The sequence below is a fragment of the Leuresthes tenuis genome, unplaced genomic scaffold, assembly GCF_036924035.1.
Source record: "Leuresthes tenuis unplaced genomic scaffold, fLeuTen1.0.hap1 SCAF_14, whole genome shotgun sequence".
Taxonomy (NCBI): Eukaryota; Metazoa; Chordata; class Actinopteri; order Atheriniformes; family Atherinopsidae; genus Leuresthes; species Leuresthes tenuis.
The window spans coordinates 670,199-696,713 of NW_027325368.1; the positions used below are offsets into that span (position 1 = coordinate 670,199).

At 49.5% G+C, this 26,515-nt stretch overlaps 1 protein-coding gene across 1 annotated transcript; it reads right to left on the bottom strand.

Moving 5' to 3' along the window:
• Nucleotides 1-7,549: 7,549 nt before the first annotated feature.
• Nucleotides 7,550-24,971, bottom strand: LOC140268538 (erythroferrone). Its single transcript, XM_072363452.1, has 8 exons — nt 24,404-24,971; nt 21,915-22,031; nt 18,715-18,829; nt 12,604-12,731; nt 8,989-9,100; nt 8,646-8,727; nt 8,462-8,540; nt 7,550-8,001 (listed from the first exon to the last, which is right to left on the bottom strand). The coding sequence occupies exons 1-8, from the start codon at nt 24,587-24,589 to the stop codon at nt 7,903-7,905; spliced, it is 918 nt and encodes a 305-aa protein (XP_072219553.1). The 5' UTR covers nt 24,590-24,971; the 3' UTR covers nt 7,550-7,902.
• Between the last annotated feature and the right edge of the window lie 1,544 nt (nt 24,972-26,515).

Here is a 26,515-nt window from a genome sequence, read left to right on the forward strand (position 1 = left end):
GTTCAGCAGAGGCTTCAGCAGATCGGGTGATGAGTCAGTTTCAGTTAAACTGCTCTTATCATTTTTGCAGTGTTTTGAAGTGTTTTTGAACCCTTCACTCTTACTGTGAAAAAACAACACAGTAAGCCTCTGTTCATATTTTCTCTCCAGGAGGAACCAGAACTTCCACAGGTTAAAAAGGAACAGGACGAACTCTGCACTAGTCAGGAGGGCGAGCAGCTAGTACTTAAGGAGGAAAATGATACCTTGACTGTGACTGTTACAGTTGAGGAAAGTGACCACAGTGAACTGATCAGTGACCAGCTCCTGTTACCCATAGTGGAGAGACAGTATCAGGATGGTAGCTCAGGATCAACGAGAAAAGGCCAAAAGCCAAAAAAAAAAACACCACAAAAAAAGCAACAATGCTGATACAAACACGTGTAAAACGTCAATAATATCAGATGATTAAAGTTATGAAGAAACTTCACAGAATCAACACCAGTGTGCAATATTTTATCTGATGTCATTAATGAAATTCCACGAAAGAATCCACACAGGTGTGAAGCCACATGCTTGCAAAACATGCGGTAAAAGATTTTGTGATTTCGCAGAAGAAATAACATGAAAGAGTGCACACAGGAGAAAAACCATATTCCTGCAAAACATGTGGGAGGCGCTTTAGTCGTAGTCATGGTTTACACATGAGAACTCACACGGGTGAGAAACCGTATTCTTGCCAAACTTGTGGGAAAGATTTTAGGCAAAGTTGGGATTTGTCATGTCACATGAGAATTCACACCTGACCTCCGGTCCGCGCCTGACCTCCGGTCCGCACCTGACCTCCGGTCCGCGCCTGACCTCCGGTCCGCACCTGACCACCGGTCCGCCCCTGACCTCCGGTCCGCCCCTGATCTCCGGTCCGCCCCTGACCTCCGGTCCGCACCTGACCTCCGGTCCGCCCCTGACCTCCGGTCCGCGCCTGACCTCCGGTCCGCCCCTGACCTCCGGTCCGCCCCTGATCTCCGGTCCGCCCCTGACCTCCGGTCCGCACCTGACCTCCGGTCCGCACCTCCTCCTGTATTCAACAGTCAGGGAGGCCTCACTGGTTCGTGCAGCCTGGTTACCCAGGATCAGATCACACATCTAACCTGTCCAGCTGCCTCTCTGACCTCCAGCACAACAAGGATTACCTGGACTCCAGCGTACAGCTTCACCTGCAGCCATTTCCTGTTAGGAGGAAGGTTTTTGGACAGAAGCTGTTAACTTTAGTCACAGATGAAGCTCAGGTGTCTGTTTGTTGTTGGGCTGCTGAAGAGTCGGGATCAACTCGGACAAGTTTCCAACTCCTGTCTCTGACCAACTTGCCTGTGTATTAATTTCTGAACTGAACAACGTTTTGATCAGAGCCAAAGATGCTGTAAGACGTCTGATCGGCCTCAGAACCAGACTGGAACAATGCATTCAGACAGTTTTAGTGACCTATTCGATTCCCTTCCTTCACATTCTGTCAGACAGCATCCAATAATCTCAGTGTGAAACTGTCCGTTATCTGTTGACTTAAATCTCTCTTCTGTGTGAATGTTGACATTAAACTAGAGCTGCTGAGTGCAGCCGTGGATCGTCCAGCAGGGGGCAGCGCTGCACTCAGGCCTCCTCTGTGGCTTTATGGTCGCCACGGGGAGCCTGATGGGAAAATGAAAGCAGGTCACTGCTCATAGTTTATCAGAACTAATGGTTCTGCTCTGTGTGCAGAAACCGTTGATAAACGCATTGAATCATGAAGCAGTTTAACAGCTGCTGACCTCTGGTGGTCAGGTTGAAGATTACAGTCTGAAAACAAACTGCGTCTGCAGGTTGAATCAGGAGAAAATGAATATCTGCTGAAGGATTTCTTTGTTCTCCTCCTTCCCTCACGTTGACTGTTCTATCTTTATCATCCTCCATTTCTCACCAAACCACTACTTCCTGCTCTTTCTTCTTCTTCTGCCTCTGAACAGGACTCTTCTTCTGTTCCTGGGGTGGTTTTAACATGACCGCTCCCCGGGGTCGAGTTGATGTGAATGGGTCATAAATCTTTATTGAACAAAGTCCTCGGATTCGAACAGAATCGTAGTTTTGATGCTAAAGTTGTGGCTTGTTTGGCCTCAGCTCTTTATTTTCACACTTTGCTGCTGACGTGCTCTCAGAGTTTCAGCTGTGGGGAACTTTGTGTGCAGCTTTTTCCAGATAAACGTGACGTTACACTGCAGAGTGTGCATGTGTGCGCACATGTGCGCGCGGTTCAGTCTGCAGCCCGGTGTGTGCGTGCAATGATCCGAGCTGTCAGCAGCGCCCGCGTGCAGCCGTCATTATCCTGTCGACACGCCTTGTACGGTAACTGCGTGGGTGTCTTCGTGGCCCGATGCCAGGCACAAGGCGCCACTTTATGAGTGATGAGCTCATCTGGGCCCTCCTCCACGCACTGTGTGTGTGTGGAAACTGTGTTTTGGCTTGTTTTTGAAGGGCAGAGTGTTCAGAGGGAACTACACAGTGTGTGGAGCTCAAATGGAACATAAAACAGAAGCTCTTACTGTTGGTTTGACTGAATCTGCTTTGATTTTGCCGTTAACTCCGTCCAGTTCATGTGAAATCATCCCACAGCTTCTGTTCCTGCAGACCCAAAGTAAACTGACATGTTCTGGAGTCAGATTTCTGTTGTCAGCTGTTAGCTGGAAACATCTGATGGCTTCCCCAGCCCAAAGTCCAAATCTGTGGATACAGAATCTGTATCCAGCACTTTGGCTTTGACTGTGCAAAAATGGGTTTATTTGACTTTACTCTCTGGTTGTTGTCACCTGTGGACACCTCATGTACCACCAGAAAGCTGTCTGAAGCTGAGGAGGTGGGCTGCGATCTGAAATCACAGAATCAATGTTTACATGGAAGCTGACTTTAAGACGGAACATGTGAGGCACAGCTGCTGCATCAGAGGAAAATCAGAGGAAAAGATGCACCAACTCTGACAGAACTGGACCATTCTCAATAGGAAAAACAGGAAAATATGAGTCAGTGGATTAGCTTTTATGTCTTAAAGTGTTTTGAGTGATTTTGGGGCTGATCATAAGAATCTGTTTCCCAACAGTATGTGCAGGTGTGCTAACATGGCTAACAGCTAACAGCTAACATGGCTAACAGCTAACAGCCATCAGGGCTAAACTAACCCAGCGGATGGTTTGATAACAAAACCCAACAAACAGAGTGAGGCTGTAGCTTTTGTAACTGCTGGAAGGTGAATGTTTCCTTCAGTTTTTCTCCTTTTTTAGCCTAAAAGGTACCACTGAGATATCAGATGTGTGTTTCAACACAGAAAGAAGCTTCCACAAGATTTTTCTTTTCTCTCCAAATAAAATAAAAATCTTTATTCTCAGATTTTCAACTAGATTAGAAATATGAACATTAATTTGAATCAATCCATAGAGCCAGTTAACGTCAGAAATAAAACGTAATAAGCATCATGTGACTGTAAAACTTAGTTTTCAGAACATTTAAAACGAGTTTCTGAGTTTTGTCACAGTTTATGTTTGTTTTCAGGTCGTTTGTCATGTTTTCAGGTTTTTTCCCGTCACTTAGTTCACTCCAGTCACCTGGTTTCTGTTCCACAGCTGCACCTCCACAGCTGCACCTCCACAGCTGCACCTCCACAGCTGCACCTCCACAGCTGCACCTTCACAGCTGCACCTTCACAGCTGCACCTCCACAGCTGCACCTCCACAGCTGCACCTCACCTCCACAGCTGCACCTCCACAGCTGCACCTCCACAGCTGCACCTCACCTCCACAGCTGCACCTCCACAGCTGCACCTCCACAGCTGCACCTCACCTCCACAGCTGCACCTCCACAGCTGCACCTCCACAGCTGCACCTCCACAGCTGCACCTCTACAGCTGCACCTCCACAGCTGCACCTCCACAGCTGCACCTCTACAGCTGCACCTCCACAGCTGCACCTCACCTCCACAGCTGCACCTCCACAGCTGCACCTCCACAGCTGCACCTCCACAGCTGCACCTCTACAGCTGCACCTCCACAGCTGCACCTCACCTCCACAGCTGCACCTCCACAGCTGCACCTTCACAGCTGCACCTCCACAGCTGCACCTCCACAGCTGCACCTCCACAGCTGCACCTCCACAGCTGCACCTCCACAGCTGCACCTCCACAGCTGCACCTCTACAGCTGCACCTCCACAGCTGCACCTTCATAGCTGCACCTCCACAGCTGCACCTCCACAGCTGCACCTTCACAGCTGCACCTCCACAGCTGCACCTCCACAGCTGCACCTCCACAGCTGCACCTCCACAGCTGCACCTCCACAGCTGCACCTCCACAGCTGCACCTTCATAGCTGCACCTCCACAGCTGCACCTCCACAGCTGCACCTTCACAGCTGCACCTCCACAGTCCCACAGTCCCACAGTCCTTAGTTTCCAGGTTACATCACTCATTGCAATAATCCACTGAACCTTCCAACGCTCACGCCACGAACGCTAAGTCTGGTTTTGCCTCATAGTTCATTCATAGCCAGCAATTTATAGACTTGTTGTTCATAGTTTTATGAGCCATTGTTTTTCACAGTCTTGTTTTATTTTCATAGTTAAGAATTTTGATTATCCGGCTGCTTTCTGTTTTTGCTATTTCTGCCTTTGGAAGTAAACCTCAGTTACCTTTTCTCCCTTCCTGCAGCATCGAGCCTGACATGTTTGATCAGAGAAATGAAGCATGTGCAGAAAGAGCTGTGTCATCAGCATAGAGGCGCATCTTTTCCTGTAATAACCAACATCATTTATGAATAAGAAAAATCCCAAAATGCTACCATGTGGAACTCTACATGACCTTTAACCCTGAGAATCTATAAGTTTATTTAACAGTTAATGATCGACTGAACAAATTCATCTTTGGGTTTTCTTTTTGTTGCTTTATTCATATTTACATGTGTAATAATCATCGAGCTTTTCACTGAGGCTTAACTCGAAGAACTTCAATGCAGATCATCAACATAAACATCCATGTTTTGTTCCACTTTTTTAGAAATATGCCTCAAATAAAAACAAATCAAATAGAAACTGAGACATTTAAGAGACATTAAACTATTCTTTGGTTTTGTAGCTCAGGTCATCTGTAAATAAGTGTTTACAATAACAATGTAAACGACTGATGAAAACACAACAAAGTCAGAATTAATATTAATATCCCAACAAAAGGGTTTAAGAATTTTCTTATTTTCTTATTAAAGAAGCTTCTTGAGGCCCAAACTGTCTGTAAACTGCAAAGTTTCACTTAACTTCCTTTTTCTTTGGACCTGAGCGCTTCAGGGAGAAATTGTCCAGTTATATAGTTACTCTAGATGGTGTTTCCTTGGCTTCTGGTCCTACAGTGAGGAACCTTGGAGTTATTTCTGACCAGGATCTGTCCTCTGACTCTCATATAAAACAGGTTTCTGCCTTCTTTCACCTTCGTAATATCATTAAAATCAGGACCATCCTGTCTCAGAGTGATGCAGAGAAACTGCTCCATGCATCTGTTCCTTCAGGACTGAACTACTGTAATTCCTTATTATTGTTCTGTCCCACAGATTCTCTGAAAAGCCTCCAGCTGATCCAAAACCCTGCAGCCAGAGTTCTGATGAGATCTAACAGGAGAGATCATGTTTCTCCAGTTTTAGCTTCTCTTCATTGGCTCCCTGTTAGATTCAGAATAGAATTTAAGATTCTTCTCCTCACATATAAAGCTCTTAATGACCGAGCTCCATCACATCTTAAAGATCTCACAGTTGGATGTTTCCCCAACAGAGCACTTTGCTCTCAGGCTGCAGGTTTCCTTGTGGTTCCCAGAGTTTCTAAAAGCAGAATGGGAGGCAGAGCCTTCAGTTATCAGGCCCCTAAAAGCAGAATGGGAGGCAGAGCCTTCAGTTATCAGGCCCCTAAAAGCAGAATGGGAGGCAGAGCCTTCAGTTATCAGGCCCCTAAAAGCAGAATGGGAGGCAGAGCCTTCAGTTATCAGGCCCCTAAAAGCAGAATGGGAGGCAGAGCCTTCAGTTATCAGGCCCCTAAAAGCAGAATGGGAGGCAGAGCCTTCAGTTATCAGGCCCCTAAAAGCAGAATGGGAGGCAGAGCCTTCAGTTATCAGGCCCCTAAAAGCAGAATGGGAGGCAGAGCCTTCAGTTATCAGGGCCCTAAAAGCAGAATGGGAGGCAGAGCCTTCAGTTATCAGGGCCCTAAAAGCAGAATGGGAGGCAGAGCCTTCAGTTATCAGGCCCCTAAAAGCAGAACGGGAGGCAGAGCCTTCAGTTATCAGGCCCCTAAAAGCAGAATGGGAGGCAGAGCCTTCAGTTATCAGGCCCCTAAAAGCAGAATGGGAGGCAGAGCCTTCAGTTATCAGGCCCCTAAAAGCAGAATGGGAGGCAGAGCCTTCAGTTATCAGGCCCCTAAAAGCAGAACGGGAGGCAGAGCCTTCAGTTATCAGGCCCCTAAAAGCAGAATGGGAGGCAGAGCCTTCAGTTATCAGGCCCCTAAAAGCAGAATGGGAGGCAGAGCCTTCAGTTATCAGGCCCCTAAAAGCAGAATGGGAGGCAGAGCCTTCAGTTATCAGGCCCCTAAAAGCAGAATGGGGGGCAGAGCCTTCAGTTATCAGGCCCCTAAAAGCAGAATGGGGGGCAGAGCCTTCAGTTATCAGGCCCCTAAAAGCAGAATGGGAGGCAGAGCCTTCAGTTATCAGGCCCCTAAAAGCAGAATGGGAGGCAGAGCCTTCAGTTATCAGGCCCCTAAAAGCAGAATGGGAGGCAGAGCCTTCAGTTATCAGGCCCCTAAAAGCAGAATGGGAGGCAGAGCCTTCAGTTATCAGGCCCCTCTCTGTGGAACCAGCTGCCAGTTTGGCTTCAGGAAGCAGACACCCTCTCTACCTTTAAGATCAGGCTGAAACTTTCCTTTCTGATGAAGCTTATAGTTAGGGATGGCTCAGGTGCAGGTTCATTGAACGATTCGACTCATTTTTATCAACGTTTTAAGAAACTCCAGCTGAAACTAAACAGATTCTGCTGTGAATCTCCTTTAAAGATGAACTTTGGCACCTTTTTAGCATGTAAATAACTACATATGAAGATAAAATGTTGTTGCTGCAGTAGTTTTAACGCCCACCAGATGATCCTCCAACAGCTCTGAGACAAACAGAGCTCAGTTTGCCTCTGACAGTTTCTCATGATCCACATGTGCTTCACACAGCTGCTTCACACCTGACTCCGGTTCCTGACTCCAGGGAAGTATTTTAAACTGCTGCAGGAGACTAACTCTTTCTGCTGGGGGATTAGATGATTAAATGTACGACCTTCATGAACTGTGGGTCCCTCAGTATTTACAGCATCATTTTTAAGCTGCAGCCTTCTTAAACCTGCTTTCTTTACATAAAGCCGGACCTTAAATGGACAGTGATGGCCACCAGAGGATTACTGAGGCTGTGGAAACGTAAGATAATGACTCTGTGTTCTGATCACAGGCTTTTATTGACACACTGAGGTTAAACTGCAACACAAAGAGGGTCCACATGTCATGGCCTTTAATGGGGGCTGTGCAGAGAACTCCTCATTTCATACAGCAGGTTGTTGATGGTTTGGACAGAATGAAGACCAGAGGAACTAAAGCAGAGCTCTCATTTGTCCTGATTCCTCGTAGCTTTGGCGTAAACCTGAGTTCTGTTTGGATGCTCAGATCTGTCCACAGTCCAATCAACAGGTTCATGATGTCCGGCTGCAGATCTCAGGTCAGTCGGCCTCCACAGCCGTGAGGCAGATCCAGGCTAACAGGCTGTGATTGGTCCTTTCAGGCTGCTGTTCGTTCAGAGTTCGGTCAGGAAACACGAGCAGCTGGTTTCCTGTGTGTTGGACGCTGTGAGCTCAGATTCCCAGCAGGATGCCAGAGAAGAGGGTGTCCTGCAGGACACTGATGGCCGAGCCGGTGGCGTTGTCCACAAACACCGAGACGTACTCCCCAGCCTGCGCACACAGCAACACACGCACTGTTTAAGCCTAAAACCCCATTTTTATTCATAAAGTGCAACAAGCAGCTGGACCTGAACCCTGTGGAACCTCCAGTGTTCTGCCTCCCTGTTGTTACTCATTTATTGGCTCCAAATCAGTTTTTTATGTTCTCAGACTGGACCTTCTGTCATACCCCTTCAGCGGGGCTCATGTGTGCAGATGGACCAGAACACTTTGTTTAAAGCAGACTTTGGGTCTGTGGTGCTGTACGGACCCAAGTTAACGAGTGTAAACTCTGAGAAGCATTTAAACACAGTGGGATGGAAACGCTGCCCCAGGTTTGGAGAAGTTCTGGACCCGTGACACAAGAGAATCCATGTTTTCAGGATCAGACCGTCTGAGTCCTGATCCGGCACCTTTGGGCCGGCTTCAGGTGGCTCCAGTTTCCACTGATGACATCACAGATGGTTCTTACCTGAAGGTAGAGCGTTCCTGTCAGTAAGATGCTGAATGTTCCTCCAGCTGCTGCCACGCCCATCACCGACTCCACAGAGCTGCACACACACACACACACACACACACACACACACACACACCAGGTGTTTGTGGGTCATCCCGACACATCTGTGACATCACTACTATCAGAGGGAGGGACTCACAGGTTGCTCTGACACAGCGACTCGATGCAGATCGCTGCTCTCACGCTGTCTCTGACTCGGACCTGGACTCTGTCACCGGACTCTGACACAGACACACGCAGGTGGACATGTTTCAGGTGTGCTGACATACGACAGTGGTACTAACAGGCCGTCTGTCAGAGGGTTTAAGCTCTGATGCACAGACCGACTCCGGTTCAAACGGACATAAATCCACAGTTCAACAGACTGATGTAAGGAAGCTGAGACAGAGTCTTATGTGTGACCTTTAGCTGGGATCGGCCTGTGCAGAGAGCTGTGTTGGTCCTGTCTGGGTGTGATGGCTGTTAAAGTTTTAGGAACCAACCTATGAGGAGGCTGGCGGTGAGCTGGTAGAAGCCAGAGACGGGCGCCGTGTATCGGCCGGTGCTGCTGTTGAAGCTGTGGCCCCTCTGGAGGCTCCGCTCCGAGTCCGACTGCTGCAGACACAAACATCCAATCATCATGATCAGACTGTGGTTACTGTGGTCACTGTGGTTACTGTGGTTACTGTGGTTACTGTGGTTACTGTGGTCACTGTGGTTACTGTGGTTACTGTGGTTACTGTGGTTACTGTGGTTACTGTGGTCGCTGTGGTCACTGTGGTTACAGTGGTCACTGTGGTTACTGTGGTTACAGTGGTTACAGTGGTTACTGTGGTTACTGTGGTTACTGTGGTTACTGTGGTCACTGTGGTTACTGTGGTTACAGTGGTTACAGTGGTTACTGTGGTTACTGTGGTTACTGTGGTCGCTGTGGTCACTGTGGTTACTGTGGTCACTGTGGTCACTGTGGTCGCTGTGGTTACTGTGGTTACAGTGGTTACTGTGGTCGCTGTGGTCACTGTGGTTACTGTGGTCACTGTGGTCACTGTGGTCGCTGTGGTTACTGTGGTTACAGTGGTTACTGTGGTTACTGTGGTCACTGTGGTCACTGTGGTCGCTGTGGTCACTGTGGTTACAGTGGTTACAGTGGTTACTGTGGTTACTGTGGTTACTGTGGTCGCTGTGGTTACTGTGGTTACAGTGGTTACTGTGGTCACTGTGGTTACTGTGGTTACAGTGGTTACTGTGGTTACTGTGGTTACTGTGGTTACTGTGGTTACTGTGGTCACTGTGGTTACAGTGGTTACTGTGGTTACTGTGGTCGCTGTGGTTACTGTGGTTACTGTGGTTACTGTGGTCACTGTGGTCACTGTGGTTACAGTGGTTACTGTGGTTACTGTGGTCACTGTGGTTACTGTGGTTACTGTGGTTACTGTGGTTACTGTGGTCGCTGTGGTCACTGTGGTTACTGTGGTCACTGTGGTCACTGTGGTTACTGTGGTTACAGTGGTTACTGTGGTTACTGTGGTCACTGTGGTTACTGTGGTTACTGTGGTTACTGTGGTTACTGTGGTTACTGTGGTCGCTGTGGTTACTGTGGTCACTGTGGTTACTGTGGTTACTGTGGTTACTGTGGTTACTGTGGTTACTGTGGTCGCTGTGGTTACTGTGGTCGCTGTGGTTACTGTGGTTACAGTGGTTACTGTGGTCACTGTGGTTACTGTGGTTACAGTGGTTACTGTGGTTACTGTGGTCACTGTGGTTACTGTGGTTACTGTGGTTACTGTGGTTACTGTGGTTACTGTGGTCGCTGTGGTCACTGTGGTTACTGTGGTCACTGTGGTCACTGTGGTCGCTGTGGTTACTGTGGTCACTGTGGTCGCTGTGGTCACTGTGGTTACTGTGGTTACTGTGGTTACTGTGGTTACTGTGGTCGCTGTGGTCACTGTGGTTACTGTGGTTACTGTGGTTGCTGTGGTCGCTGTGGTCGCTGTGGTCGCTGTGGTCGCTGTGGTCGCTGTGGTCACTGTGGTTACTGTGGTTACTGTGGTTACTGTGGTCGCTGTGGTTACTGTGGTTACAGTGGTTACAGTGGTTACTGTGGTTACAGTGGTTACTGTGGTTACAGTGGTCGCTGTGGTTACTGTGGTCGCTGTGGTCGCTGTGGTCGCTGTGGTTACTGTGGTTACTGTGGTTACTGTGGTCACTGTGGTTACTGTGGTCGCTGTGGTCACTGTGGTCACTGTGGTTACTGTGGTTACTGTGGTTACTGTGGTCACTGTGGTCGCTGTGGTCACTGTGGTCACTGTGGTTACTGTGGTTACTGTGGTTACTGTGGTTACTGTGGTTACTGTGGTCACTGTGGTCACTGTGGTTACTGTGGTCGCTGTGGTCACTGTGGTCACTGTGGTTACAGTGGTTGCTGTGGTCGCTGTGGTTGCTGTGGTCGCTGTGGTCGCTGTGGTCGCTGTGGTCGCTGTGGTTACTGTGGTTACTGTGGTTACTGTGGTTACAGTGGTTACAGTGGTTACAGTGGTTACTGTGGTTACAGTGGTCGCTGTGGTTACTGTGGTCGCTGTGGTCGCTGTGGTCGCTGTGGTCGCTGTGGTCGCTGTGGTTACTGTGGTTACTGTGGTTACTGTGGTCACTGTGGTCACTGTGGTTACAGTGGTTACTGTGGTTACTGTGGTTACAGTGGTTACTGTGGTTACTGTGGTCGCTGTGGTCACTGTGGTTACTGTGGTCACTGTGGTTACAGTGGTCGCTGTGGTCACTGTGGTCGCTGTGGTCGCTGTGGTCGCTGTGGTCACTGTGGTCACTGTGGTTACTGTGGTTACTGTGGTTACAGTGGTTACAGTGGTTACAGTGGTTACTGTGGTTACAGTGGTTACTGTGGTTACAGTGGTCGCTGTGGTTACTGTGGTCGCTGTGGTCGCTGTGGTCGCTGTGGTTACTGTGGTTACTGTGGTTACTGTGGTCACTGTGGTCACTGTGGTTACAGTGGTTACTGTGGTTACTGTGGTTACAGTGGTTACTGTGGTTACTGTGGTCGCTGTGGTTACTGTGGTTACTGTGGTCACTGTGGTTACAGTGGTCGCTGTGGTTACTGTGGTCGCTGTGGTCGCTGTGGTCGCTGTGGTCACTGTGGTCACTGTGGTCACTGTGGTTACAGTGGTTACTGTGGTTACTGTGGTTACAGTGGTTACAGTGGTTACTGTGGTTACAGTGGTTACTGTGGTTACAGTGGTCGCTGTGGTTACTGTGGTCGCTGTGGTCGCTGTGGTCGCTGTGGTCGCTGTGGTTACTGTGGTTACTGTGGTTACTGTGGTCACTGTGGTTACAGTGGTTGCTGTGGTTGCTGTGGTCGCTGTGGTTACTGTGGTTACTGTGGTTGCTGTGGTCACTGTGGTTACTGTGGTTACAGTGGTTACTGTGGTTACTGTGGTTACTGTGGTTACTGTGGTCACTGTGGTTACTGTGGTTACAGTGGTCGCTGTGGTTGCTGTGGTTACTGTGGTCACTGTGGTTACTGTGGTTACAGTGGTTACTGTGGTTACAGTGGTTACTGTGGTTACTGTGGTCGCTGTGGTTACTGTGGTTACAGTGGTTACAGTGGTTACTGTGGTCACTGTGGTTACTGTGGTTACAGTGGTTACTGTGGTTACAGTGGTTACTGTGGTTACAGTGGTTACAGTGGTTACTGTGGTCACTGTGGTTACTGTGGTCACTGTGGTTACTGTGGTTACTGTGGTTACTGTGGTCGCTGTGGTTACTGTGGTTACAGTGGTTACTGTGGTTACTGTGGTCACTGTGGTTACTGTGGTTACAGTGGTTACTGTGGTTACAGTGGTTACTGTGGTCACTGTGGTTACTGTGGTTACTGTGGTTACTGTGGTCACTGTGGTTACTGTGGTTACTGTGGTTACTGTGGTTACAGTGGTTACAGTGGTTACTGTGGTCACTGTGGTCACTGTGGTTACTGTGGTTACAGTGGTTACTGTGGTTACTGTGGTTACTGTGGTCACTGTGGTTACTGTGGTTACTGTGGTTACAGTGGTTACTGTGGTTACTGTGGTTACTGTGGTCACTGTGGTTACTGTGGTCACTGTGGGCGTCACCTTGCTGAACGGCTGCAGCTCCAGCAGGCTGCGGCGTGGGATGGTGACGGCGTGCAGGAGGCGACTGAAGAAGGATGTGGAGACACGAGGAGGATGATCACACTGCAAACACACTCCACCCGCCATGTCTGAGAGGAGGAGGAAGGAGGAGGAGGACAACAGAACGATGGAAGAAAAGTGGAGAAAATGACCTCATGAGGAAAATAAGAGCGTGTGTTGGCGTGTGATGGCGTGTGTTGGCGTGTGTTGGCGTGTGATGGCGTGTGTTGGCGTGTGTTTAGCGTGTGTTGGCGTGTGATGGAGTGTGTTGGCGTGTGTTGGCGTGTGATGGCGTGTGTTGGCGTGTGATGGCGCGTGATGGCGTGTGATGGCGTGTGTTGGCGTGTGATGGCGTGTGTTGGCGTGTGATGGCGTGTGTTGGCGTGTGTTGGCGTGTGATGGCGTGTGTTGGTTGCAAGTTGGCGTGTGATGGCGTGTGATGGCGTGTGTTGGCGTGTGATGGCGTGTGATGGCGTGTGATGGCGTGTGTTGGTTGCAAGTTGGCGTGTGATGGCGTGTGATGGCGTGTGATGGCGTGTGATGGCGTGTGTTGGCGTGTGATGCCGTGTGTTGGCGTGTGTTGGCGTGTGATGGCGTGTGATGGCGTGTGATGGCGTGTGTTGGCGTGTGTTGGCGTGTGATGGCGTGTGTTGGTTGCAAGTTGGCGTGTGTTGGCGTGTGATGGCGTGTGATGGCGTGTGATGGCGTGTGTTGGCGTGTGATGGCGTGTGATGGCGTGTGTTGGCGTGTGTTGGTTGCAAGTTGGCGTGTGATGGCGTGTGATGGCGTGTGATGGCGTGTGATGGCGTGTGATGGCGTGTGTTGGCGTGTGATGCCGTGTGTTGGCGTGTGTTGGCGTGTGATGGCGTGTGATGGCGTGTGATGGCGTGTGTTGGTTGCAAGTTGGCGTGTGATGACGTGTGTTGGCGTGTGATGGCGTGTGATGGCGTGTGATGGCGTGTGATGGCGTGTGTTGGCGTGTGATGGCGTGTGATGGCGTGTGATGGCGTGTGTTGGCGTGTGATGGCGTGTGATGGCGTGTGATGGCGTGTGTTGGCGTGTGATGGCGTGTGATGGCGTGTGTTGGCGTGTGATGGCGTGTGATGGCGTGTGTTTGCATGTGTTGGCGTGTGTTGGTTGCAAGTTGGCGTGTGATGGCGTGTGTTGGCGTGTGATGGCGTGTGATGGCGTGTGTTGGCGTGTGATGGCGTGTGATGGCGTGTGTTGGCGTGTGTTGGCGTGTGATGGCGTGTGATGGCGTGTGATGGCGTGTGTTGGCGTGTGATGACGTGTGTTGGCGTGTGATGGCGTGTGATGGCGTGTGATGGCGTGTGTTGGTTGCAAGTTGGCGTGTGATGGCGTGTGTTGGCGTGTGATGGCGTGTGATGGCGTGTGATGACGTGTGTTGGCGTGTGATGGCGTGTGATGGCGTGTGTTTGCGTGTGTTGGCGTGTGTTGGCGTGTGATGGCGTGTGTTGGCGTGTGATGGCGTGTGATGGCGTGTGTTGGCGTGTGTTGGCGTGTGATGGCGTGTGATGGCGTGTGATGACGTGTGTTGGCGTGTGATGGCGTGTGATGGCGTGTGATGGCGTGTGTTTGCATGTGTTGGCGTGTGTTGGCGTGTGATGGCGTGTGATGGCGTGTGATGGCGTGTGATGGCGTGTGTTGGCGTGTGATGGCGTGTGATGGCGTGTGATGGCGTGTGTTGGCGTGTGATGGCGTGTGTTGGCGTGTGTTGGCGTGTGTTGGCGTGTGATGGCGTGTGATGGCGTGTGATGGCGTGTGATGGCGTGTGTTGGCGTGTGTTGGCGTGTGATGGCGTGTGATGGCGTGTGATGGCGTGTGATGGCGTGTGTTGGCGTGTGATGGCGTGTGTTGGCGTGTGATGGCGTGTGTTGGCGTGTGATGCCGTGTGATGGCGTGTGATGGCGTGTGATGGCGTGTGTTGGCGTGTGATGGCGTGTGATGGCGTGTGTTGGCGTGTGATGGCGTGTGTTGGCGTGTGTTGGCGTGTGATGCCGTGTGATGGCGTGTGTTGGCGTGTGATGGCGTGTGATGGCGTGTGATGGCGTGTGATGGCGTGTGTTGGCGTGTGATGGCGTGTGTTGGCGTGTGATGGCGTGTGATGGCGTGTGTTGGCGTGTGATGGCGTGTGATGGCGTGTGATGGCGTGTGTTGGCGTGTGATGGCGTGTGATGGCGTGTGATGGCGTGTGATGGCGTGTGTTGGCGTGTGATGGCGTGTGATGGCGTGTGATGGCGTGTGTTGGCGTGTGATGGCGTGTGTTGGCGTGTGTTGGCGTGTGTTGGCGTGTGATGGCGTGTGATGGCGTGTGATGGCGTGTGATGGCGTGTGTTGGCGTGTGTTGGCGTGTGATGGCGTGTGATGGCGTGTGATGGCGTGTGATGGCGTGTGTTGGCGTGTGATGGCGTGTGTTGGCGTGTGATGGCGTGTGTTGGCGTGTGATGGCGTGTGATGGCGTGTGATGGCGTGTGATGGCGTGTGTTGGCGTGTGATGGCGTGTGTTGGCGTGTGATGGCGTGTGTTGGCGTGTGTTGGCGTGTGATGCCGTGTGATGGCGTGTGATGGCGTGTGATGGCGTGTGTTGGCGTGTGATGCCGTGTGATGGCGTGTGATGGCGTGTGATGGCGTGTGATGGCGTGTGTTGGCGTGTGTTGGCGTGTGATGGCGTGTGATGGCGTGTGTTGGCGTGTGATGGCGTGTGTTGGCGTGTGATGGCGTGTGTTTGCGTGTGATGGCGTGTGATGGCGTGTGATGGCGTGTGTTGGCGTGTGTTGGCGTGTGATGGCGTGTGATGGCGTGTGATGGCGTGTGATGGCGTGTGATGGCGTGTGTTGGCGTGTGATGGCGTGTGATGGCGTGTGTTTGCATGTGTTGGCGTGTGTTGGTTGCAAGTTGGCGTGTGATGGCGTGTGTTGGCGTGTGATGGCGTGTGTTTGCGTGTGATGGCGTGTGATGGCGTGTGATGGCGTGTGTTGGCGTGTGTTGGCGTGTGATGGCGTGTGATGGCGTGTGATGGCGTGTGTTGGCGTGTGATGGCGTGTGATGGCGTGTGATGACGTGTGTTGGCGTGTGATGGCGTGTGATGGCGTGTGATGGCGTGTGTTGGTTGCAAGTTGGCGTGTGATGGCGTGTGTTGGCGTGTGATGGCGTGTGTTTGCGTGTGATGGCGTGTGATGGCGTGTGATGGCGTGTGTTGGCGTGTGTTGGCGTGTGATGGCGTGTGATGGCGTGTGATGGCGTGTGTTGGCGTGTGTTGGCGTGTGATGGCGTGTGTTTGCGTGTGATGGCGTGTGATGGCGTGTGATGGCGTGTGATGGCGTGTGTTGGCGTGTGATGGCGTGTGTTGGCGTGTGTTGGCGTGTGATGGCGTGTGTTGGCGTGTGTTGGCGTGTGATGGCGTGTGATGGCGTGTGATGGCGTGTGATGGCGTGTGTTGGCGTGTGTTGGCGTGTGATGGCGTGTGTTGGCGTGTGTTGGCGTGTGATGGCGTGTGTTGGCGTGTGTTGGCGTGTGATGGCGTGTGATGGCGTGTGTTGGCGTGTGATGGCGTGTGTTGGCGTGTGATGGCGTGTGTTTGCGTGTGATGGCGTGTGATGGCGTGTGATGGCGTGTGTTGGCGTGTGTTGGCGTGTGATGGCGTGTGATGGCGTGTGATGGCGTGTGTTGGCGTGTGTTGGCGTGTGATGGCGTGTGTTTGCGTGTGATGGCGTGTGATGGCGTGTGATGGCGTGTGATGGCGTGTGTTGGCGTGTGATGGCGTGTGTTGGCGTGTGTTGGCGTGTGATGGCGTGTGTTGGCGTGTGTTGGCGTGTGATGGCGTGTGATGGCGTGTGATGGCGTGTGATGGCGTGTGTTGGCGTGTGATGGCGTGTGTTGGCGTGTGATGGCGTGTGTTGGCGTGTGATGGCGTGTGATGGCGTGTGTTGGCGTGTGTTGGCGTGTGATGGCGTGTGATGGCGTGTGTTGGCGTGTGATGGCGTGTGTTGGCGTGTGTTGGCGTGTGATGGCGTGTGATGGCGTGTCATGGCGTGTGATGGCGTGCTGGCGTCTCAGCACACAAACGCAAACTAAAGAGACCTTCACTGCTGACCACTGCTATGAATTCTGGGTAACTCAGTCACACTCAGACCAGACGTTCTGCAGGAAACTCAGAAGCTCGGAGAAAAACGAGGTCGGAGAGATGAGGAAAACGTTTCCTGGAGAGTTCAGAGAAACTCTCTGAGCTGAAAGTTCTTATTGCAGAGAGAACAGCAACATAATGTTACCGGTGGGTTTACTTCCTCTTTGTTCCCTCTTAGTCCAAGATTGATGCCTCAGTAATAGAAAATGATACAACTTTACTTTGGTGTGAAGCTTTGAATGAGCTGTGATTACTCATGAATGCATGAGGACGGTCACAGATACACAATGAGGTAGCACTGACCCTTAAATGAGTGTTTTGTGTCCAGGCTGTCAGTCGCAGCAGGTTGGAACTAACCCTAACCCCCTGATGGGATTCATGCATATTACAGGATAAAGTGACTCACCCTGATTCTGTTTGTGTGACCACAGAAATACGATCAGATTCTATCACAGGATGCTGCTAACATTAGCTGCTAAAACAGCGAACTTCACTCGTCCTCAGTGTTTTCCTGCTGAACTTGGGCACATGTGAGCGGTTTCAGTGGGAAAGTCTGATCTTCTAAATCTAATGTTTATTTATTCATGTTTCATCCAAGATGCAGAGCAGGAATGAGATGGAGGAAAGGGAGGAAGTTTAAATCAGGGGAAATGTGAGATCTCTGGAGGATAAAATGGACGAGCTCGGAGCCCTGATGAGGACACAGAAGGAATATCAGGCAGAGACCTGGCTGCAGGAACAGCTCTAACAGCTCTCTGCTCAGCTTTAAGACTATCTGGGCAGACAGAGACTGCAGACAGAGCGCTAACAGTAAAGGAGGAGGATCACAGAGCTGGTTAACAACAGATGGTGGAATCCTGGACCTGGCTGCAGGAACAGCTCTAACAGCTCTCTGCTCAGCTTTAAGACTATCCGGGCAGACAGAGACTGCAGACAGAGCGCTAACAGTAAAGGAGGAGGATCACAGAGCTGGTTAACAACAGATGGTCGAAGTTTCTGTTCACCTGAGTTACCTGCTGACGCTGTGTGTGACATCATCAGCTGAGTTGTTGCTAAGCAACAGAAACAAGAGCCCAACCCACTGATGGAGACCTCTGAAGGTTCCTACCTTCCTCTCTGCTGCACTTCAGCTTTATATATTATTATTCTATTTATATAATAATATATTTCTGATTTATCTTTTATTTTGTCATCTGTAACAGCAGCTGATGTTTAACAATAATCAATACTGCCTTTACCTTCAGGGATTAATAAAGAATTGCAAAGTAAAGTAAGAATAGAACTGTAATAAATCAACATGTAGCTGGCGATTTGACCGCAGCCACGATGGGAAACATCTACAGAGGAGTCTGGAAGTTTAGTCTGGAAAAGTCTGGAATTCAGCGATGAAAAGTGTAGACGCTCAGCACACTGCAGCACTGTTCATGTGATCATTTACCTCTCTCTCACACACACACACACACACACACACACACACACACACACACACATCCAAGCAACATGCATGAATGAACAAACACACACACACAGAAAGACACGAAGACGCACCATCAGTCAGCAGGAATGTCAGGAATCCTGCAGCCGAGCCAAGTCACATCCACGCTCCACAAAATTACCCCTATTAAGGACTCAGACAGGCTGCCTCCACACGTGCACGCACACGTGCACACACACATGCACACAGCGTTTATATAACCCACATACAGAAAACAGCGAGACTCATGATGGGAAAATGAAACCGTATGGATCCTGTCTGCAGAACAAACATTTCATTGTTTGAGAGGATTTCATCATTTTTCATCTTCAGAAGAGGTTTGTGCTAACGTGCACTGCAGAGGTTCAGTGCACGTTAGCACAAATCAAAGGCAGAGAACACGACCTCGGCTGACAGGTTCGATCACTTCGTCTTCGCCTCAGTAACTTCTCACCTCTCAGCTTGAGCTGCAGCTCCTGGATGAGCTCCTGTTGTTGGGGCAGGAGGGGTGCAGGCGGACCGGGGGGCCCCTGGGGTCCTGGAGGGCCGGGAGGTCCTGGAAGGCCATGCTGAGGAAACACAAACAGGGTCAGAGTTAGCTTAGACTGCCTGATATTTGATTATTGAATAAAGGTTCGTATGAGATGATTCCAGCTAGAAACAGGAAGTGGAATTATCACGTCTGTCAGCACGTCACGCTGCACTAAACCAGGAAAGAAAGCAAAGTTAGTTTGAAAGATATCAGTCTACATCACACAAAAATGTTCTGAAATGTCCGTTAGAAAAGACTCGATTTGAACTTAAATCAGACTCTGATCTGGAAGCTGTTCCTGTGACGGTTCAGTTAGCCCAAAGCTTCTGTAAAAGGTTCCTAAAGTGCAGGAAAACTCAAACCTGTACACCGTTAATCAGAACCTTTATTTAACAGAAACAAGAGCAAAGAACTGAGTCTTCACTGACCAACAGAACCAAAAGTAGAACCTGAAGCAGCTGTTCTGGAGCCAAAGAAAGACAGAAAGTTTATAGAATCTACAGCAACAGCTTCTGGAGCTTCTCCAAGCAGCAGGTTACCTGCTGACAGGTGAGGGTGTCAGGATTGGGTATAAAAGCAGCTTCCACCAAAGGTTCAGCCTCTCCAACAAGGATGGGTCGTGGCTCACCGCTTTGGGCCAAACTCCATCAGAGAATCATCAATAAGTTCAGGAAATATTCCTCAGAGTCAGACTGGAAAGAACTTTGGTCTTTCAGCATCTACAGAGCAGAATATTGGGAACAGATTCAGGGAGTCTGGGGAAGTCTCAGTGTGGAAAGGCCAAGGACAGAAAGCCCTGCTGGATGAGCTCGGAGCCCTCAGGCAGCACTGCAGGAGAAACCGTCAGGCCACCATGATCCATACAGCCACATGGGCTCAGGAGGAGCTGGGAAAAGCATTTCCACTCAACACAGTCCACGGCTGCATCCAGAAATGTGAGCTGAAGCTGCATCACACCAGGAGGAAGCCATATATCAGCTCTGAGCAGAACCACGGCCCAGTTCTCTGGACTCCAGCTCATCTCAGAGGGACAGAAAGACAGTGGACACGTGTTCTGTGGGCAGATGAGTCCACGTTTCAGCTGCTTCTGGGAAAAACTGCTGAGAAAGAGCATCCAGCTGTTCTCAGAGGAAGGTTTAAAGCCAGCGTCTGTGATGGTCTGGGGCTGCAGCAGAGTCCAGGGCATGGAGGGCTTCATCTGGGTGAAGGTACCACTGATGCACAGCTGGATGTTGGAGTTCTGGAGAGACAGATGCTGCCATCAAGGTGCCGTCTTTTCCCGGGAGGTCCGTGGTTATTTCAGCAGGACGATGCCAGACCTCATTCTGCAGGACTTCCAGCAGCTTCAGACACACAGAGTGTGTGAGCTCGGCTGCTGCCTGCAGTCCACATCTGTCTCCTGCTGCAGATGTTGGAGCATCATGAAGAGGAGAACCAGACAACCAGGGACTGCTGAGCAGCTGGAATCTGGGATTCAGCAGGAATGGACTCAGATTCCTGTGAAAAACTCAGTTCAAAGCGTTAAAAAGAGTCATTAAAGGAAGCTGAAGGAACACGATGGAAACATCTGGAGCAGCTTCCACTGAGTGTTGATGCTGCAGATTCTACGTTTGGTTCTGCTTTCTGAACACAAAGAAGACTGAGAATCCGTTCTGTTGAATTGTTTCTGTTAAGTTTCAAAGGTTCAAACTGATTACAGATTTAAATTTTAGAAAAACTTCTCAATGTTTTTTGAAACTGCAACAGTCCATTCTGGATTAAATGGGAAGCATGAGAGACATCCTCACAGTCAGAGAAAGGAAGGAAAGTCTGACCAAAGATTTAACATCCAGGTCTGATGGAACCAAGATAAAATCATGGCTGTTTACATGTGAAAAAGAACTCCAGACAGACTGGAGCTTGGGTTTAAATAGGGGATAGATATATATGAGATGCATAAAGGTAACAGCGAGTATGTTTTTAAAGGCAACATAAAGCTTTCATGTGCAAAATATGACCAAACAACTGGCTGCAGCTCATCTCATTCTGACCTGCAAACAGAAAAAAAAGAAAGCAAGAACTCTAACCTAAAATCAGTCATAGTTAGGACTAAAACACCTTCGTGACTCCGTCATGAGGCCACAGATCACTGAGCACATGGACACATGATGATTGGGGATGTATTTGGGAGGAGGACAGTATTTTTTTCTCCAGCAGTCCAGTGTGAGGTTCTTTAGTCAATTTAACTAAATTGAAATGACCCACTGAGATATAACATGAAAAAAAAAACTGGACCCAATGTGGAGCCTTGAGGTACACCACAGGCCTGACTTCCTGTAAGGAGTGGACCCAATGTGGAGCCTTGAGGTACACCACAGGCCTGACTTCCTGTAAGGAGTGGACCCAATGTGGAGCCTTGAGGTACACCACAGGCCTGACTTCCTGTAAGGAGTGGACCCAATGTGGAGCCTTGAGGTACACCACAGGCCTGACTTCCTGTAAGGAGTGGACCCAATGTGGAGCCTTGAGGTACACCACAGGCCTGACTTCCTGTAAGGAGTGGACCCAATGTGGAGCCTTGAGGTACACCACAGGCCTGACTTCCTGTAAGGAGTGGACCCAATGTGGAGCCTTGAGGTACACCACAGGCCTGACTTCCTGTAAGGAGTGGACCCAATGTGGAGCCTTGAGGTACACCACAGGCCTGACTTCCTGTAAGGAGTGGACCCAATGTGGAGCCTTGAGGTACACCACAGGCCTGACTTCCTGTAAGGAGTGGACCCAATGTGGAGCCTTGAGGTACACCACAGGCCTGACTTCCTGTAAGGAGTGGACCCAATGTGGAGCCTTGAGGTACACCACAGGCCTGACTTCCTGTAAGGAGTGGACCCAATGTGGAGCCTTGAGGTACACCACAGGCCTGACTTCCTGTAAGGAGTGGACCCAATGTGGAGCCTTGAGGTACACCACAGGCCTGACTTCCTGTTAACAGAACAGGATGGTTCAGTCAGCAGAGAGCGGACATCAGTCAGTACTGAGTGATCTCTGCAGCAGGAGGTCCAGTTACAGACTTTGGGTTCAATCAGTCACATTCTGTTGTTTCTTTGGTTTCAGAAGGGATCCTTTGTGTCTGCATGTCTGACCTTGGAGGTTCTCCTGGAGCCTTTGGTTCTCCGGTTGTCCCCCTTGTTGGAGTTTCTCCTGAAGATTAACCAGGAGCTGAGAGGAGACACTCTGGAAACATCAGAGGACGTCGGATCCTGAAGGATAGAAACCACAGAAGTTCAGGTTTGTCTGCACTTCTGAAATATTATACATGAATAAGAGTCTGTAAAAAGAATCACCTGCAGCTGACGACACCAACCTGAACCAGGTTCATAATCTATGTTGGGGCTGGAAAATGTTTTACAGCCATGATAAAGCACCTTTTGTCATTTCCTGAGTGAATCACCTTATTTCAGAGCCTGTTTCTTGTTGGATTGGCTTCCAAGAGGTGGAGTCATCACTGATTGGTCCAAAATGAAGAAGAACATGGCTGCAGCTCATTCTTTGCTCACCTGGCTGTATAACCAGGTAAACTGTAGAGCTGTCTCTGCCCTCCATCTGTAGCTTGTTGTTTTGCTTTGGTTTCCCTGTTTGAATTCGTCTATCTGACAGTCTCCTGCATTTTTACTGCAACAAGCTCCCAGATGTGCGTTGACATACAGCTGTGGAATATGGAGGCCGTCCCAACACAAAACAGCACAAACAAATCAATAAAAAGGTCTGAATGATTGATCAGAAGTCCTCTTTTATGCCGATGACGCTGTTATTGACCTCAGACTGCTTTTCTCTCGCTATGTGCTGCTCTGCCTTAAAAATGGGTTTTAAATGTTGAGAAAACAGCGTTTTCTCAAAGCCTTTTCAGTCACATGATGGTTGTAACAGCTTTACATCCAGTGAAAGTATTTGGTTTCTTATTATTCTATTTGTGGAAGCCTCCTTTGTACCTGTGACTGTTGACAGTTAATCACAATTAAAACTCCCTCAGCTGTGGCTGAACATCACTGGCAGACAGAAGCTTTGGCATGTTTCTGTCCATAAAACATCCCTATGAGCTTCCAGCTGACCCCGCTGGGTTTTTCTGCCTTTAAACAGGAGGAAACTGAAGGCAGGAGCTGTGTGCTTTGGACATGGAACAGAAGGTAAACTACCAGAAAGAACGAGGAGAGGGTGACGGCCTCTGGAGATTTATCTGAAGCTGTGAGTTTAATGTGAAGTTTGAGGATGCTGATTTCAGCTTTTCTTTAACAAATGCATTCGAACATGTCAGGTTGGACGGCTGAATTATATGGGAAAGTCTGGCCAGATTTCTCTTGTTTAGCAGATGTTTAAACCTCCAAAGACAGCAGCTCCGTGTGGCTCTGAGTGTTAAAATGGAGATAAATGATGACATTAACTCTCTTTTGTCAGACAAACAAACCACTGTAACACAGCAATAGTCCAGTTAGTCAGAATTACAGCTGGATTAAAGGAGAAGTTTCCCGTGAAACTGTGTTTAAACACAGTGAAGTGCAGAATAATGCTGCTTAAACCATTTCTTTGATCCAGTTTGGAGCTAAATGTGGTGTGAAAGTCTGAAAATGGAGTCGAGTGTTAGATTGTTGACACTTGGATGAATGTTTTCAGCAGTTGTTTCAACTCTTTAAAAAAATAATAATCCAGAAATCAAATATTCAGAGAACAGTGAAACATGACTTTTTCCCTGATAATACTGAAATAATCACTGGTTATTCTTCTGTTGATCAGCTGATTGTCCAGTTCTGACCCAAAGACAGAAAATAGGATTTCTGCAGCAACAAGGTGATTCCAAAGAGCTGTTAGCTGAAAACTTGGCATATCTCAGCATGGTGTGCAGTGTGTCCTTAAAACATTTGAGGAAACTGGACAAGTGGAGGACAAAAGAAGAAGTGTCAGGCCTAAAAAACTATCTCCAGCAGATGAACAGGATCTGAAAGTGATGTCCTTAAGAAAGAGGAAAAAATCCAGCTGTGACCTGACAGGACCTGAGAGATGCATCTGGACCTTCAGCTGATCCATCTACTGTTGGCCCAAGCCTCATCAGAAATGGTCTCCATGGAAGGGTGGCTGTCAAGAAGCCGTTCTTAAGGAAGGGAAACAGGGAGAAAAGGCTGAGCTGTGCCAAATGACACAAGAAGTGGACTGAAAATCAGTGGCAACAGGTCTTATGGAGGGATGAATCCTCCCCAGAGCCCGGACCTCAACATTATTGAAGCAGTGTGGGATCATCTGACAGAGAACGGAACAAAAGGCAGCCCACATCCAAAGAAGAGCTTTGGGATGTCCTTCAAGAAGCCTGGAGAACTATTCCTGAAGACTCCTTAAAGAAATGACAGAAAGCTTGTCTCAGAGGGTTCAGGCTGTGTTGGAGAATAAAGGAGCTCAGACCAGAGATTCACTTTAAAGCTGCTGAGAACTGATAAAAACTCTGTTTCTGCCTCAGATTCTGGGTTTATGTTCATGTTTGAACATGTTTCAGTGAATCTCTGCAGCTGCTTCCTGTTTTTATTTAAATTATAAAGAATGAAGCTGATCAGGACTGTGAACATTGATGAGTCTGCTTGTTTCTTACTAGCATCTCTGTGCTGACGTCCTCGTCCTCCTCCAGGATCTCCTGACTCTCTTCGCTCTCCAGCTCGTCCACGCTCGCCGTCTGCACCATCATCACCATCAGTGTCAGTCCCAACAGCAGGGGGGGCAGCAGCAGCCCACCTGCCCTGCTCAGGTGGCTCCTTCCTGGGGGACACTTGGCCAGCATGCTGGCTGGTTTTCGGTGGAACCAGAAGACAAAGATTTAAAGTCTTCAGAGACTAAGACGCTCCCATGATGCACCTGTGTGAGTCAGCTCCTCTTCTTCTGCTTTTCAGTGTGGCCTCCCCCTGACTTGAACTTGAACACTCTGAGCTTCTTCTTCTTCTTCTTCTTGTGTCGGTAAGGTCTCCGTCATCTGCAGCTTCGCATCATCTGTTGTGTGAACTTTCCGTTGACGCTGAGCTGCTGGAGGCTGTCTGGCAGGTATAAAAGCAGCTTTCAGTCAGGAGGAAAGTTTCTCTCTGGCTGACTTGGCTCCTCCTCCTCTTTTTCCAGGTCTTCCTCTCGTCTTTCAGCAGAGCAGTTTTTCCTCCGTCCTCCTCCTCAGATCGGATGTTTGTGCTCAGCCGGCCTTTTATCCGCCTCCCGGACTCCTCCTCCTCCCTCAGCTCCTCCTTTCTCTTCTCCTTATCTCTCTTGATCTGAGGTTGTCACTCTGTCTGTCTTCACTCCTCCATGAAAGCCTCTCCAGCGTCCGTCTGTCTCTCTGGTTTATCTCCTCTCCCATCGTTTGTCTTTCTTTGCCTGCAGACTGCCCCCCCCCCATCCAGGCTTCCCTGCTGCAGTCATAACAAAACTCTGTGTTGCTGGTGCGGACGACACTTTATAAAACTGTTGCAGGAACAGTTTTTCCTGTGGAATGAGTAAAGGAAGCTCCATTTGAAACGACCCGGACCCTGAGCCTCTCAGTTTTCCATAAATCTGGAGGCATGTGCTCCTGTTGTGTCTGAATGATGCTGCTTTTCTGCTGGACCAAACCAACAGCTGACATCACATTCATCCCCTTAACAGACATCTGACGTATGATCAGCTGTTCGGGACAAACTTTCCTCCTCAACGGTTTCACCAACAATCCGACGCTTTTGTCTCAGAATCTGAGTCAAAAGGAAGAGACGAAACTTCGCTGTTTCAGAGCTGCTGGATTCAGAGCTGCTGGTTTCAGAGCTGCTGGTTTCAGAGCTGATTCAGAGCTGCTGGTTTCAGAGCTGCTGGTTTCAGAGCTGCTGGTTTCAGAGCTGCTGGTTTCAGAGCTGATTCAGAGCTGCTGGTTTCAGAGCTGCTGGTTTCAGAGCTGATTCAGAGCTGCTGGTTTCAGAGCTGCTGGTTTCAGAGCTGCTGGTTCAGAGCTGCTGGTTCAGAGCTGCTGGTTTCAGAGCTGCTGGTTTCAGAGCTGCTGGTTTCAGAGCCCAAACATCCCCCAACCTCCTCTCAAGCTACTGCATCATCTGCGTTTGAACGCTGGCATTTTAACTGAGATAGATCACTGATGAAAAATCAAACTGGTCCAAGAATGAAGCCTGATGAGTAAAATGAGAGGATTTGTTCCCATAAACACTGTTTCTAACTAGCAATGTGGACGTTATGTAAGTCCAGACTGCGTTGGGGGCTGGTCTCAGATCAGCGGCACCATGACGACAGATGAGTGATGTAATAATACAGTGATGGGCGTGAGTCTCTATCAGCGTGGGTCAGATTCAGAGGAAACGGTCTGTTTCATCACTCAGACGGCAACAACCACAGCAGCTGTCGTCACCCGGTGCGGCAGCAGACCACACCCACCTTATCTGCCCGGGGGCAGGGCGTCTCCTCGTGTCCATCACAAAGACACAACCCCCCCGATCCTCACTGTCATCTCCCAACATGTGCTGCTGGGCAGAGGAGGCTCCACATCCAAGTGTGCAGCCTCACAACGTCAGATAACACAAAATGCTCTAATGAAAAGAACAACCTCAGACTTTTAAACCCAACCTCTGGAAACAACATCGTCTTCCTCTGAAAGCAAGAGAGGTTTTAAGATGTTTCAGAGCTGGAATAAAATCAGCTTTTCAGAGTGGATGAAACATTTAATACGTTACCGAGCAACAGAGAAGAT

Excerpts from the sequence above, each read along its gene's own strand:
- LOC140268538 (XM_072363452.1), bottom strand. The coding sequence starts at position 24,589 with ATGCTGGCCAAGTGTCCCCCAGGAAGGAGCCACCTGAGCAGGGCAGGT. Across the intron at positions 18,830-21,914 it reads GCTCCAGGAGAACCTCCAAG|CATGGCCTTCCAGGACCTCC; the intron begins GTCAGACATGCA and ends GTGTTTCCTCAG. Across the intron at positions 9,101-12,603 it reads AGCTGCAGCCGTTCAGCAAG|CAGTCGGACTCGGAGCGGAG; the intron begins GTGACGCCCACA and ends TTGTGTCTGCAG.